General features: G+C 44.5%; 1 protein-coding gene across 2 annotated transcripts in view; it reads right to left on the reverse strand.

Annotated features, from left to right (window-relative positions):
- Positions 1 to 1,664: 1,664 nt before the first annotated feature.
- The window catches only part of LOC144222811 (cyclic AMP-dependent transcription factor ATF-7), an 82,279-nt gene continuing 69,676 nt past the window's right edge, over positions 1,665 to 14,267 (reverse strand). For both annotated transcript variants that reach the window (XM_077753498.1, XM_077753499.1), the window contains exons 6-12: positions 12,622 to 12,779; positions 11,338 to 11,437; positions 10,693 to 10,806; positions 9,928 to 10,080; positions 7,079 to 7,276; positions 5,772 to 5,880; positions 1,665 to 2,171 (exon numbers count right to left, since the gene is read on the reverse strand). In XM_077753498.1, the coding sequence (XP_077609624.1) occupies positions 1,954 to 2,171; positions 5,772 to 5,880; positions 7,079 to 7,276; positions 9,928 to 10,080; positions 10,693 to 10,806; positions 11,338 to 11,437; positions 12,622 to 12,779 (1,050 nt within the window). In that variant the 3' untranslated portion in view covers positions 1,665 to 1,953. The remainder of the gene's footprint in view (positions 2,172 to 5,771; positions 5,881 to 7,078; positions 7,277 to 9,927; positions 10,081 to 10,692; positions 10,807 to 11,337; positions 11,438 to 12,621; positions 12,780 to 14,267) is intronic.

Below are 14,267 nucleotides of genomic sequence, written 5' to 3' on the forward strand. Positions count from 1 at the left end.
GGGGGGAAGGAAAACAAATGCAGTGGAACACATCACCTGACTGGCTCACCGGTATAGCACTCCGAGAAGATGGGACTCTCTTAGCTTAGATGTCCTGATTCCCCCATGACAGCCAATTCTGGAAGACAAACTAAGGAAGGAAGCTGGCAGTTATTTTGTATGTATGTTTAAGATGGAGGCAGGAGAGAGGGAGAAAAGGGCATTCTTGGCTTGGGCAGATGGCAGGAGGTGGCTCTGGGACAATTGGAAGGGATTCATACTGACAGGCTATTAAAGCTGACCTATCTATCCACAGGCCTCTGGCTTTGTATCACTTCCTGTGGCCCTGGTAGAAATTGCATATTCAGAGCCAAAGGAAGATCGGAAGTCTTCATGGGGAAGAAAGAGGGACACGAGGGATGAATTTCTCCCCCTGCAACCGAACTCCTCAAAGTAAGAATGGCTGAGAGCAATAGTCACCAATTTCCCAGGCAGGCCAGACCTTCCCCAAGCAGGGCTGTTCTGCTGAGATCAGTACTGCACCTCCTCTCTCTTGCCCCTCCCCATCCTACCTGACCCTCGAGAAAATCCACTTAGGACCCTGGCTCTGATGTCTCAGAGTCCTGGGGCTGGGCCTTTGGGGACGCGTTGCATCTAGGGGGCAGAGAGCAGGGAAGGGCTGAAGACATGCTGCAGAGCAGAGGGGACCAGAGGCTAGCCTAGGAGCCTGGTGTAAGACAGAAGGGGGGAATCCAGGGTGAGGGGCGCTTGTGAACAGAAGACCCTAGCCCAGAAAAGCAGACAGACACGTGAGGCTGGGAGAAGAGCAAGGGAGTGTGAGCGTGCCCTACACAGCAGCTTCGGAAGGCTGCATCTGAAGAAGGAAGACAGAGGCAGGACACAGGGGGACAGAGAGGGAGAGACAGGAGTGACGGACGACCAAATGGAACATGTGTGCTTTGGCCAGTAAACTCTTGTAAAACATAAAGAATCAGTTCAGTAACCTGACAGAACGAGCTTTCAACTATGCAGTTCCTGCCTGCCCTAACGACAGCTGCAGGAGGGCGGGCTGGGGAGGCAGGAATCGGCCAGTCACACTCGGGGTGCTTTCCCTTTTCACTAACAAGCAAGAGCTAATAAGGCCACACAAGTTGATCTTGCCAAGACTTAGTGGGAGGCGGAAAAGGCCCCTCCTGGAGACTGGGAAAACTCAAGACACAAAGCGAGATACCCAAATAGCTCTGGAAATAGTTGAAAAAGGACTAGAATTCTTGGGGTTTCTTTCTTTCTTTTTGCTTGTTTTTGTTTTTGAGGTTCTCCTGGTGGCAGGTAGGGAGAAGGACTAAAGTTTATGGAGGAGCTGGAAAATACTGCTAATTCATGTATCAAAGGTAACTTCACATTCGCCATAAGTGAATGTTTTAACTAGACTTCAGGAAGGGGAAAAGGGGATAAGATAAGCAGCTAAAGGGAGACAAAGTCCTGAGCCTATGGGGTGGCTGAGGCGGGCCCTCGGGTGACCTGCCATCAACATTAGCCTCCCTTTACCTAGCAGGAAGTGGCGTGCTGCTAAGAACAGGAAGCTAACAGCCATGGCTTCACGGGAAGAGAGGGAACTGAGAAGCCCAAAACCTAGAAGTGCAAGGGTTAGTGTTAAGAGACAGGTATACATGCACAGGCAGGGGTGATTGTTCGGACCATCTAGAAAGGCCTTTGGCTGTGGGTACATCAGAAACTGCCCCCTTTGGGGATGATCTATGTGGCTCCGGGGCTGGGAGGCTCTTAGTACAGGTGTCAATGTACATGACCATGTGGCTGAAGAGAAAAGCCCCACTTCTGTCCGTTACTCACAACACACAATCTTCCCCCCATACTGCCACGTCCAAGGCAGATAGATGGAAGGGGTAAGATGACATCTCTCTTGGCTCTCGGGCGGGCGAGCTCTGGCTGGGGACCTCTCCACCAGGGGAGGCATCATCTGCCCGCAGACTGGGACTGTGGGGTCATGATCACATGCGACTGTATCGGCATGCTCAGTTCTGTCCTTTGGCTGGCCATCTGAGTGAGGACCGAGGTGGCCACAGCTTCGGCTGCAGAGCGAACACTGAGGCCGTTGCTGGGAGCTGTTGCCGAGCTGTGTTGAATCACAGGGGCTGGAGAACCCGTGGGCTCTGAGCTTTCCTTGGGGCTTTCTGCCAGGGAAGAAGGCAAAGAGCAGAGAGTAAGTGGTTAGAGAACAGCATGGGCAAACAAGCAGGACCACCTGTGCCCCAATCCTAAAGGAGCCCAAAAGAAAAGGAAGCCCATCGTTCTGGGGGGAAACCTCCCGGGGTCTTGGCTTCTAAGCCACAAAGGGGCTGGGAAATGGGAAGTTGTGAGAAGGGAAGCAAGAACCAGGCCCACATTAATCTCTCTATCCTAGTAAAGCAGACACCTCAACATGTTAATTACACCATCTGGCTTCTAGGTCTTTGTGTAGTTCATTACCCCTATTGGAACACTTTTCCTTTATTCATGTCTTTAAAGGTGATTTAAAATAGATCTCTTGTTTTAGCTATCCTGATTAATTCCCACAAGAATTTAATTGTTCCATTATTTTTTTATGTTCCTTTAGCATGCAGTTGCACCACAGGTGAGCCTGATAAATATCAAGGTGCACTCAGAGGATGTTATGACCAGTCCTTGGCCAAGGTTCGGTTAATGCAACAAACTACAAAGAGGCCTGCTGGACCCTCCTGATATCAATTAGCTAGGCATTAACGGCCTCAAACATGTATTATGAGCTATGCCACGTCACCTAAAGTGATGATAAACACAGAGCTGAGCTGCACACAAAGGTGACTCCATGTTGTTCTTCAGTCGAGTTTTATTAAACATCACATAACCTCTATGGCTGCTTAAACAGAGATGTGTGCAATAAATACGGGCAAGCTAGTAAGAGCTGGTTGTATTTTTCGTTCACTCCTGATGAATGTCTGAGTCTTCTTTCAGGATTCAAATATAACCTGCTCTGTTGCACTCATGAAATTAACCTTTCTATCACGTGGGCTCTCAGAGTGCACATTTCATCTACTCCGTCTGTCCATCGTTTTACCAAGCATCCTCTGTGTGCCGGCACTGGGGTATATAATGAAGAAGCCAAGAGGCCTGTCCTCAGGAAGCTCCCACGTGAGGGACTGTGGGAACGCTTACCTTATTTACAGGTTGACACGTTTACCTCCTCATAGCTCTGAGCCCCTCAGAGGTGGAGACAGTGTGTCATTTGTCCTTTGTCAAATACCTACCACAATGGCTACACCACACAGCAGGAACTAAACACGGCCTTGGAAATACATAGTTTAACGGATTGACTTCCTCTTAAAAGTTCTTGCAGGGATGGAGTAGAAAACTTGCTATATACAGATTTCATACTGATGAATACTCAGTCCTTGCCTTCCTTACCCCATCAAAAAAGATTTGAAATAGCTGATCACTGAACTTGTTGAGCCACTTTCTTATTCTGGTTTCCAGAACAGCACACCCACTACTCAGCTCATTTTCTTCCCACTTTCTTGGTGGCTCATTCTGCTTCATCCGTGGGTTTCTTCTTTCTCTGACCTCTAACTGTTGGGAGTACCCCAGGGCTCGGTCCTGCGACTACTTTTCTCTTCCTGTCTGTGCTCTTTCGATAACAGTTAACATTTCATCCGATTTTGTGGCTTTAAAAACTAAGTACATGCTGCTGGCTCCCCGAGTTGTATCTTCAGCCTTTCCCCTGAACTGCAGGGCCACATAACCAGCTTCCACTTGACACCTCCACCTCCAAGCCCAGTCGGCTTCTTAAACTCAGCCTGTCTGAATCTGAGCTCCAGATATGCTTCCTAATCCATTTCTCTCTACACTTCCCTCTACTTCGGTTCACTGCAACTCCATTCTGGCAGTTGCTCAGGCCCAAATTTTTGGTGCAATTTTTTATTCTTTTCTCAGATACACCACCCCATCTGGCCCATCATCAAACCCGGTCACTCTAACTTCAGAACACATCCTGAATTCACCCCCTCCTCCCGACTTTCACTAACACCATCCTGGTCCAAGGCTCCATCATCTCTTGTTCACAGGACTGCAAAAGCTTCCTAAATGGACTGGCTGCTCCTGCCTGTGCACTCCTGCACTCTCCAAAAGAGTGATTCTGTTCAAACAGATCAGATCAGTCACATCACTCCTCTTCTAAAAACCCTCAAATGGTCCCCAACAGAGAGTAAAAGCTGAGGTCCTCACTATTACCAATGAGGCCCTATATAAAAATGTTCCCATTAGCTTCCCTACTTCATCTCCAACTCCTCTCCACCAACTCTCTGATGTTCCTAGAATGTGCCAGGCACATTTCAACTTTGTGTCTTTGCAACCGCTGTCCCTCCTATTGGCAGCACTTTTTGCCCTTATACAAATGCATAGCAAGCTCCCTCACTTCTTTTTTTATATAATTTTTTAAAAAAAAAATGTTTGAGAGAGAGAGGGAGAGAGAGACAGAGTACGAGAAGGGGAGGGGCAGAGAGAGAGGGAGACACAGAATCTGAAGCAGGCTCCAGGCTCTGAGCTGCCAGCACAGAGCCTGATGTGGGACTTGAACCCACAAGCCACAAAATCATGACCTGAGCTGAAGTTGGATGTTTGACTGACTGAGCCTTTCCTGGGAGTGCCCCTCCCTCACTTCCTTGAAAGTCTTTATTCAAAAGCCACATCATTGAAAATTTCCACCCTGCTGTCAACATTTCATATTCCTCTTCCTGTTTTTTTTCTTCCAAGCACGTACTCTTATCTAACATACTGTATATTGTACCTATTTATCTTGCTTATTGTCTGTCTCACCTACTAAAATATAAGCCCCTCAAAGGCAGGGATTTTAATCTAATATTTGGTTTCCTATTGTATCCTCAGCATGTAAAACAGTGCCTGGCACAGAAGAGGCTCAATCAACATCTGCTTAATGAATGAATGTATCCTGAAGTACATATTAAAATTAAAATTTAAATAGAGATGCTTAAAATGAGTGATGTGGTTACTCTTTTTCTATGGGAACACAGCTCCGAAATGATAAAGACAGTGGAAAAATAATTCAATATATCAAAAGTTGATAGCCAAAATTTCTATGAATTTATTAAATTTCTAAAGGACAGCTTTCACTGTCCATGAGCAAAGTATTCACAGTAATTTGAATTTCAGGACCGTGCTTGTCCTGAGCATGACTCTATGACCATCTCTTTCTAGCACTATTTTATGTGTGCATGTAGGTTACAGACTCAATCCACCATCAGCCCATCATTACAAAGATAAAATATACCCCCATATCACAATGCTTAACAATTGACAATGCTTCATCTGTTGTTCATATTCTCTTGAGGCCAAGATAGTGTCTTTGGTATAAGAAAGACCTAGATGTGAATCTTGGCTCTGCCACTTCCCCAACTGTGTAACCTCAGGTACGTGACTATCCTGAGTTCGATTTTCTTGTGTATCAATGGGGGCAAGATCTATTTCATGAGAGAACTGGGCAGATGGTAGACTGCCTAACACAAAGTAGGCACCCAATGAATATTGCTACCCTTTATCTCCAAGTATGATAACTCTATATGATTCTGAAAAAAATTACTTTGTAGGACTGGTTGTTCCAGAAAGGCTGTTCACTTTTCGGTTTTCCTCCCCCCCCCACCAAGAACATTTACAATGGGGTTATAAAATTATAAACCATTCAGATGCTCATTACATTGCAGTTTACTGCCTGACCAGCCTTGCTCAGGTTGTGAGCCACTCACCTAAATAGCCTTGGGTCTTTTTCTGTAGTGCAGTGACTGGGCAGTCTTTGTGAGCTAACAGTAGCTGTTTCAACTGAGCCACCTCATTGCGTAGTAACGTGACTTCATTCTAAAGAGGGAGGGAAGAAAAAAGTATTAAGAAAATTCATCCTCCGCCCTTGAACCTCCAGGGCTGTCCCCACAGTGAGGACAGATGCTGCCTGGATTTTCTCCCCTGAATCCAGGAGACCTCTGATCCAGCAAGGCGTAAGACAGCAGGGCCAGTACAGTCATGAATTCAACGACAGGAGCTGCTTACAGTGAAAAGTAGGGATTTATAATAGAAACATTACTCCTATTTAGGGGATAGAATCAAACCAAAATTAATAATGCATATGTCCTTTGACTAAGAAAGCCTACTTCCAAGAATCTATTTAACAACTACCTACTCAAGAGCACGCAAGGTTTACCATAGCACTGCTGTTCTGGCAAAAAATTAGAAACACTATAAATATCTATACTTCATAATATAACCACACTGTAGGATGTACTACTATACAGCTATTTAAAAAAATGAAGTAGATCCTCTATACACCTGGCCAGTTCTCCAGGAGATACTATTAACCCACTTAAGACAAACACACAGTCCTTTCCTGACCACCCCACAAAAAATATAAGTGAAGAAATAATTAGAACTACATGCATGTCTGGTAGGTGCACACCAAACTTATCCACAGGAAAAAAATAAGACTGGGGAAGGCATGCTGAAGAGGAACTTTGGTTCTGTTCTATATCTTTTTGTGTGCAAAAGTGTATACATATGTTAAATATATAAATACATTCATATACTACCTTTGTAATGAAATTTTTTGATTAGTAAGTAATCAAAAGAAGGAACAGTAATATTCAAGAAAATATCTGGCTTATAATTTTTCTATTTGTGCTTGTGGCGCTTTTTCTTTTTTTTAGTAAGCTGTATTATCTGGGGCAAATACATTTCCCTTTGGGTGTTCCACGACCCCAGTCAGATTTTACTGTGACCTAAAGTAACCTGGGGCAATTAATCTAATTCCCTTTATCCAAATGGGTCTACGGTTGATTCAGACTCCAGCAGCAGGTCTGGGAGTAGATGGTAAATGTCTTTTCTAGTCCCTAGGGAAGACATTTTAATTTTGACTGTTAGAGAGTCTCTTTCTGCACTCTTCCTGGCACATCTTCTGGATCTGTCCTAATTTAAAGAATCATCATCTTTCATTGTTTCACTTTTTTCTGATTCAATCCCACTTTCCAGATTCATCAATCCCCAAAATCATCCAGGACCCACTCACACTCAGCTGAATGTTCTGAGAAGTGAGTTCCTCTGCCTTCTTCTCTAGGGAGGACACCCAGAGCTTCCGCTTTTGACGGCAGCGGGAGGCGGCAGCCCTGTTGCGTTCCAGAAAACGCTGCCGCCGCTCATCAGGATCTTCATCCACTGTGCGTCGCCGACGCCCTCCGGTGCTAGGAGTGGGCTGGGCTGGTGAGACCTGGTGCCCAGGAAGGAAGAGAAGTTACTCGAAGGGAATGTCAACACTTTCCCAAGGAGACCTGACGTCAGGTGGATTAGCAAGCTCTGGTAAAGCTCTGGTAAAGGGATGCACTAGTCTCTGCAATCAGAGTGAGTCTCACTGCCATGCCCCTAAGCTTCTCTTCTGCAGGAGTTCCGCACTCGGTCTCCCATTTCCTTCCAGGCTTCTCAGCCCCACACTCAGAGAAACCACAGCTCAGGTGCAAACTGATTATTTCTGAGACGGACAAGATGAAACAAGCATCACTTTTTGTTTCGTAACAATAGAAAATCTTACAGGCAGGGAAATCATAATGGGGACTGGCTGCCAGGAGAACTTTTAGGGAGACTGTGCAATAAAAATGTCTGAGAATCAATGATTTGGACAAGCAATATATACAAACAACCAAATACTATTCATTTCAGAAAAGGAGAAAAGATTTTACTACCAGCAAGATACTGGCTATCATGGAGAGATATGAATTCATGTATTCTTATTTATAATCAGTTATTAATCATCCTCAGCAATCACCTTCCCCACCTTGTTGGTTCTGTTTGCTTTTAAACAAAAAATTATTCTTTAAACCCTTTACAAACTGGTGACACAGGACTGCCTCTTGTCTATAAATTTTAGGCTGATGTCCTCTGTCGCTAAGTACTTTTGGATCATCTTCCCTTTCTATTAGCTGATATGTGTTCAGAGAAGATAGACCAACTTTATAAAAGTAGCCCAAATTAAAATGTAGAAAGGTCAGCCATCTGTATAAAAGAAACTATATAATGTAAAACAATGCCAAAAATAAATTCTTCCTGGATCTGGTACTATTAGAGAATATCTGTATTAGTAGTTCCCAAATGCCAGAACTTACACCAGTTGCATGAGAATAAGCATGAGCTTACAGAAAAGCCCAGAAATGTTATACTCCATTTCAGGCCTTATTAAATCATGTTATCCATTAATGATTAAGAGATAATTTTATTTATTCACACTAATATTATCTCTCCCCAAAGAAAAAAATGGAGAGGAAATTTAAAACTCAATTTAATGAGCCAGAGCCTTGGGTCATCACTTCTCACTGTACTAAGGTAAGTTTACACTAATTCTCTTGAGATTTTCAATTTCTTCTCTGTCCTGAGCTCAGTGGAACACACGTAAAGACCGATGCTCTAGGAGGATGGGGAAAAGGAAATGACAGGCTCCTATTCTCTCACAGTAACTCCGCAGCTCATGCAGGGAATGAAGGGGAAAGAGTGCCAGGAGAAAGAAGAGAAGAAGGAGAAAGGAAAGGAGTCAGTGGTGACTAAAAAGAAGTCATGGCATTTTCTTATGTTTTTTAATTAAAAATTTTTTTTTTTGATTTTTATTTATTTTTGAGAGAGAGAGAGAGAGAGAGAGAGAGAGATGGATGGAGAGAGAGGGAGACAGACTCCGAAGCAGGCTCTAGGCTCTGAGCTGTCAGCACAGTCTGATGTGGGGCTTGAATCCATGGACCATGAGATCATGACCTGAGCTGAAGTCGGATGCTTAACCGACTCAGCCACCCGAGCACCACCATGGCATTTTAAGAGGGAAAGCAGCACAGCTTGGGCAAGGTGGCTGCTGCTTTATCGTCTCCAAAGACTAGCACCGTTATGGGACGTTGGGCGAGCTTAGCTTCCAACAAGAAAGCTCAAGTGAAGGCTTTTGTTGTTGGCCAAGCTTTAAGGTGGCATATGGACGTTAAATGTTAGGACATGTGGTGGTAACTCACAAAGCAGGTGGGGACATCGGAAAAAGGGGCTGGGCAAAGAAACCGATCTCAGGTTGTTGTCACTTGTCCAGCACAGATAATATGAAAACTAAGGCCTATTCAGTTTTCGAAGAAACTTAATTAAAACTGAGGCTTCCTTGAGAAAAGAACTGGGTATATGAATGGGATTGCTCTAGCTTTATTAAGACTTTCATTTCTCCGTGATAAAAAGGAATTGATAAGGAAAAGGTGTTTTGTTTGTTTACTGAGCCACCTTCGCACTGTGACATCACATTTTACGTATTTAAAAAAATTTTTTTAAGGATGCTCTATATCCAACTTGGGGCTCAAACTCACAACCTTGAGAATCAAGAGTCACACACTCTATCAACTAAGCCAGCCAGGCACCCTTGACATCACATTTTACTAATATATTGTTATTACTCAATTTTTGCTATAAAACCTAATCAGATACATTTTTTTTTGTTCTGTTTTTGGTTTTTTGATTTTGGTTTGTCTGGTTTTTGTAAGTCTTAGTAAGTGGGAAAGAGACTAGGGGAGCCTCCTTTGGTGCACAAAGTGGTTTGAGTGAGGTTCTGTTACATTGGAGAGGGCTCTACAGATACATTATTCACATGTTTATAGAAAGAAAAGACCAAAACACAAAAACTGAAACCCCCTTTGTGATGGTGCTGTGTTACCTGACGTAAGTATAACCTAGAAGGAGGTAAAGAATGGTGCACACTTTGCTACTGTCCAACTTAACAAGAACCAAAGCATAGGAAGATGCCCAGAAAACTGAAATTCACTCTTCTGTAATTTTTCCGCTCTTTGAAAAACAGACATGACATACAGAGTAACGGTGACGCAGCAGGCTCCCCCATCCAAATACCCAACTGACCTGTGGCTGGGCAGGGGATGGGGCATCAGGGTGTTGGATGAGGATCTGGCTCTGCTCAGGACGGGCCGTCACCATGGTGCTGGCAGTACCTACCACCATTCCACATCCACCATTGATTGAGGAGACTTGGTGGGTTAGCGTGGCTTTTAATCTCTGTGAGAAACAATAATAAAAAATAGCTTGTTGAGGGTGAGATTCTATCAAGGGTGAGAGAGTGGGCTTAAATTTTAATACTGATCTTACAAATAGCTAAAATTTCCATGCCAATTTGCCCTTAACGGAGAAATTAAAAGAAAATGACAGGGAGAATGTGCACCTGGATCCCTAAAATGCCTACTCTGTTCCTTGGCTATCATCCTGGGCACAGTTGGAGGGTGGGGGTTGTCGAAGTAATAGAGTCCAGATGAAAGCTCTCTTCTGGAACCCGGCCAGGTGCTGGTTACGCAGCTATTCACCTCTTGGCCAGCTCTCCTGCCCACTCATCCACCCTCCATCTGTCACCCTGGAACTGAAACAGCAAGCATTCCATGCCAAACAATCTGTGCTGCCTCTTTTCACTGCCATGGTCTATGTACCAGGTTCTAAAGGTGGATGAGAGGAGATAGGAGTCATGAATCAGGGTCTTTTCTTCTCCAGACCCCACAACAGAGTATCTTTAGCTCTGCAAGCCCCATAAGGTTTCTCTGGTTGGCTCGCTTGAAAGACCTAGACTGGTAACATTTCTTTTGAAAGGGCCAACATTGCCGTAAGCGGGGAGGTACTCACCATTTTGGCTTCTGATGGCATAGGGTGGCCAGAGGGAGAAATGGAACCGCCGCTGTTAACTGGTGGGCCAGGGATACCAGGAATGTTGGGCACCATAGACACAGGTCTGGCCAGCTGGATCAAGAGAAGGAAGAAAAACCAGAGGGGAACATAATACTAGTGGTAGGGCAACAGCTTCCCAAAATGAAGTGCTTCTGAGATTGGCATGTCAGGGCCTGTTCTGTGCAACTTGCCCACACGGCATACAGGGACAGCCTGGGAAATACCTTCCCCCATGGAGCACCAAAGGGAGGGGAATCTAATCCTTTGGTGCTACGACAATTTCTATAGGAAAAACTGGGGCTGTATCTTGAGGAAAGTGGTGGGCAATTTGGGAGGTGCTAAGTGCCAAGTGAAATCAACCAATCAGTAGGCTGGCAAGACCAACTCCTAGACCAGGAGCCAATTGTCCAGATGAGGCTTTGTCTAGTGTTCCACAGTACTGGATTGGCAGAGGTTAGTGAAGAGTTTGGGCAGGCTGCCACGCTCAACTAATACAGACCAGAGCCCACGTTTCCCTGGGGCTCACGTGTGTTTATGAGCATTCAGGTGGAAGGGAGGGATTAGTGTGCGGGTAGGGTTGGCTGCCCCAACTACAGAGCTCACCGATATGACAGAAGGCATCTGTACCGGAGGCCCTGGCAGCACAGGCATGGTCTGTCCATTAGCAAGATGCATGACGAGAGGGAGGGAGCCAGTGGGAGACCTAGAAGAGACATGAAGTAAAATGCTCATAATACAGACCCTTTTGCCTAGGGATCTTCCTCCTATAATTACAGCAGATCTCCCAGTCTTCTCTAGTTAAGGGAAGCTATAGGGCAACATTATAAAATCCTGACACCTTCAGAAAGGTGGAAAAAGTAGGGAGTGCTACTTACTTTACCTTATAGATGGAGAGAAATGCTAAGATCTTTACACTTTGCAAATTAAGCAAACATTGCTGAATTCAAATGGGTGGGAAGCTAATCCTATTAAGATTTTAGAACAATTAAACAAACATCCCTACCACTGGCATGTATAAATTGTCTTGCCTTAGGCAGGACCTGGACCAAAGCTGTCATTTTGCAAAGCTGAATTCTGTCATATAATAGCCAAATGTGAGTAAATTTCTCTTGTTCTTTTTCAAGTATTGCTCTACCTTGCCTCCAAAGATGTCACTTCACATTTGTCCTAGCAGGTCCAGTGAATAAGCTTTAAGAGGCTGAATCCAGACAACAACCTCTTAACCCTGGGGTGCCTAGGAACAGGAGCTCAAGTCCTCTCATTAGGAAATCTGTATGGACCATGCCAGGATTGAAGACAAACAGACAAACAAAATTAGGGGTAGCAAAGACGAAGAACCCTAACTCGGACTGAGGGGAACACCAGACTCAAAAAAAAAAAAAAAAAAAAAAATAAAGGGGAAAAACAAAGAACGCTTTCAACTCAGAGTCCTTTATAAGAAAGAGAGTTCATACCTGTGCACTGGCCAGTTGAGAGTGGCAGAGAGAGANGGGAGAAAAACACCAAAAAAAAAAAAAAAAAAAAAAAGACTTAATGGGTTTCAGCCTGTCATTCAGTAATGCCCCCACAAAACTTGTACAGGTTGAGGCCAATAATTAAATATATTTCCCTGTGTGGCCTTCACCAATATGATGAATTTTCTAAAGTTTTGAAGGTTCTTTTAGATCAAAGAATTATTAAACCTCCAAATTAAGGAAGCATTATTTCCAAATAAATACTTGTTTGTCTACTAATAAAGTAAAGGAGATTTCTGTTTATGGCAGGAAATTTTATTCAGAGAGGCAATCTCACTGACTTGTTTTCCTTGAGTATACAAAAAGAGTCCTGTTTTCCATCAAGTACAAAAAGATTCAGGCTTCGCTGTTTCTCCTCGCTGTCTTTACTTACCCCAGTTGCCTGTTGGATGGTGGAGCCTGTGTGATGACAGAAGTTGGGGAGGGAAGGGTTGGGTGAAGTGGATCATAGCCCAAGTGGAGAGGCAAGGAGCCAGGGCGCACGATGGTAGGTGTGGGGGTAGAGATCACAACAGGCTTTGGGGCCACCTCCTGGGGAGAAGAGACCAACAGATCACAAAATGCTATAAACAAAGGGTTGCTTATAGGAAAACGTATAGCTGGTAAAATGTGGTACAAATCTACTGGAAAGAGCACTGTGGTAGCTCATGTAAATCATGTCCTGACTCTATCATGATCATGGACCCATACCTCACTCACCCATGCAACAGGAATGCTGAGTGAAGACCTTTGGCTATCTTCCTTTCAGGGATGACTGCTATACGAATGAGAGGACAGCTGAAGAATCACGTGGAATCTTTGTAGAAGCACTATAGTGCCATATAAGTTCCAAGGACTGTCAGAATTTCAGTCTTTATATTCTCATTCCAAAATTTTTTTACTGTTTATTTATTTATTATTATTATTTTTTAATGTTTTATTTATTTTTGAGAGAGAGAGAGAGACAGCATGAGCAGGGGAGGGTCAGAGAGAGGGAGACACAGAATCCAAAGACAGGCTCCAGTCTCTGAGCTAGCTATCAGCATAGAGCCCGACATGGGGCCCAAACCCACGAACCATTAGATCATGACCTGAGCTGAAGTCAGACGCTCAACTGACTGAGTCACCCAGGCGCCCCTGTTTGTTTATTTTTGAGAGAGAGCGAGCGTGAGCAGGGGAGGGGCAGAGAGGGAGGAGACACAGGATCTGAAGCAGGCTGCACACTGACAGCAGGGAGCCCAATGCAGGGCTCACACAAACTGCGGGATCATGACCTGAGCTGAAGTCAGTCGCTTACATTTAACTGACTGAGCTGCCCAGGTGCCCCATTCTCATTCCAAATTTGATGCCTGAGTGTCCTCTGATTTCTAATGAGAATGGACAGGGTGTAAGAATGGCAATAAGGCTACCAGTATCTCCTAGAGAGCCCTTTAAAAAAGGGCTATGGGCGGGGGGTGGTGGCATGCCTGGCTGGCTCAGTGGAAAAAGCATTCAACTCTTTTTTTTTTTTTTAATGTTTTATTTATTTCTAGGAGACAGAGAGAGAGACAGCATGAGCAGGGGAGGGTCAGAGAGAGAGGGGGTCACAGACTGAAACAGGCTCCAGGCTCTGAGCTGACAGTCAGCACAGAGCCCGACGCAGGGCTCGAACTCATAAACTGTGAGATCATGACCTAAGCGAAAGTCGGACGCTCAACCAACTAAGCCACCCAGGCACCCCGAAAAGCATACAACTCTTAATCTCAGGGTGTAGAGATTACTTAAAAATAAATAAATACGGGGCACCTAGGTGGCTCAGTTGGTTAAGCATCTGACTTCAGCTCAGGTCATGATCTCACAGTTTATGAGTTCGAGCCCTGCGTCGGGCTCTGTGCTGACAGCTCAGAGCCTGGAACCTGTCTGGGATTGTGTCTCCCTTTCTCTGTTCCTCCCCTGCTCGCACTCTGTCTCTCTATCTCTCTCAAAAATAAATAAACATTAAAAAATAAAATTTAAAAAATTGTCTACTAGTATATCCCACTTAACATTATTCAGAAATCA

Source organism: Crocuta crocuta, unplaced genomic scaffold, assembly GCF_008692635.1.
Source record: "Crocuta crocuta isolate KB4526 unplaced genomic scaffold, BGI_CrCroc_1.0 scaffold30, whole genome shotgun sequence".
In the NCBI taxonomy this organism is placed as follows: Eukaryota; Metazoa; Chordata; class Mammalia; order Carnivora; family Hyaenidae; genus Crocuta; species Crocuta crocuta.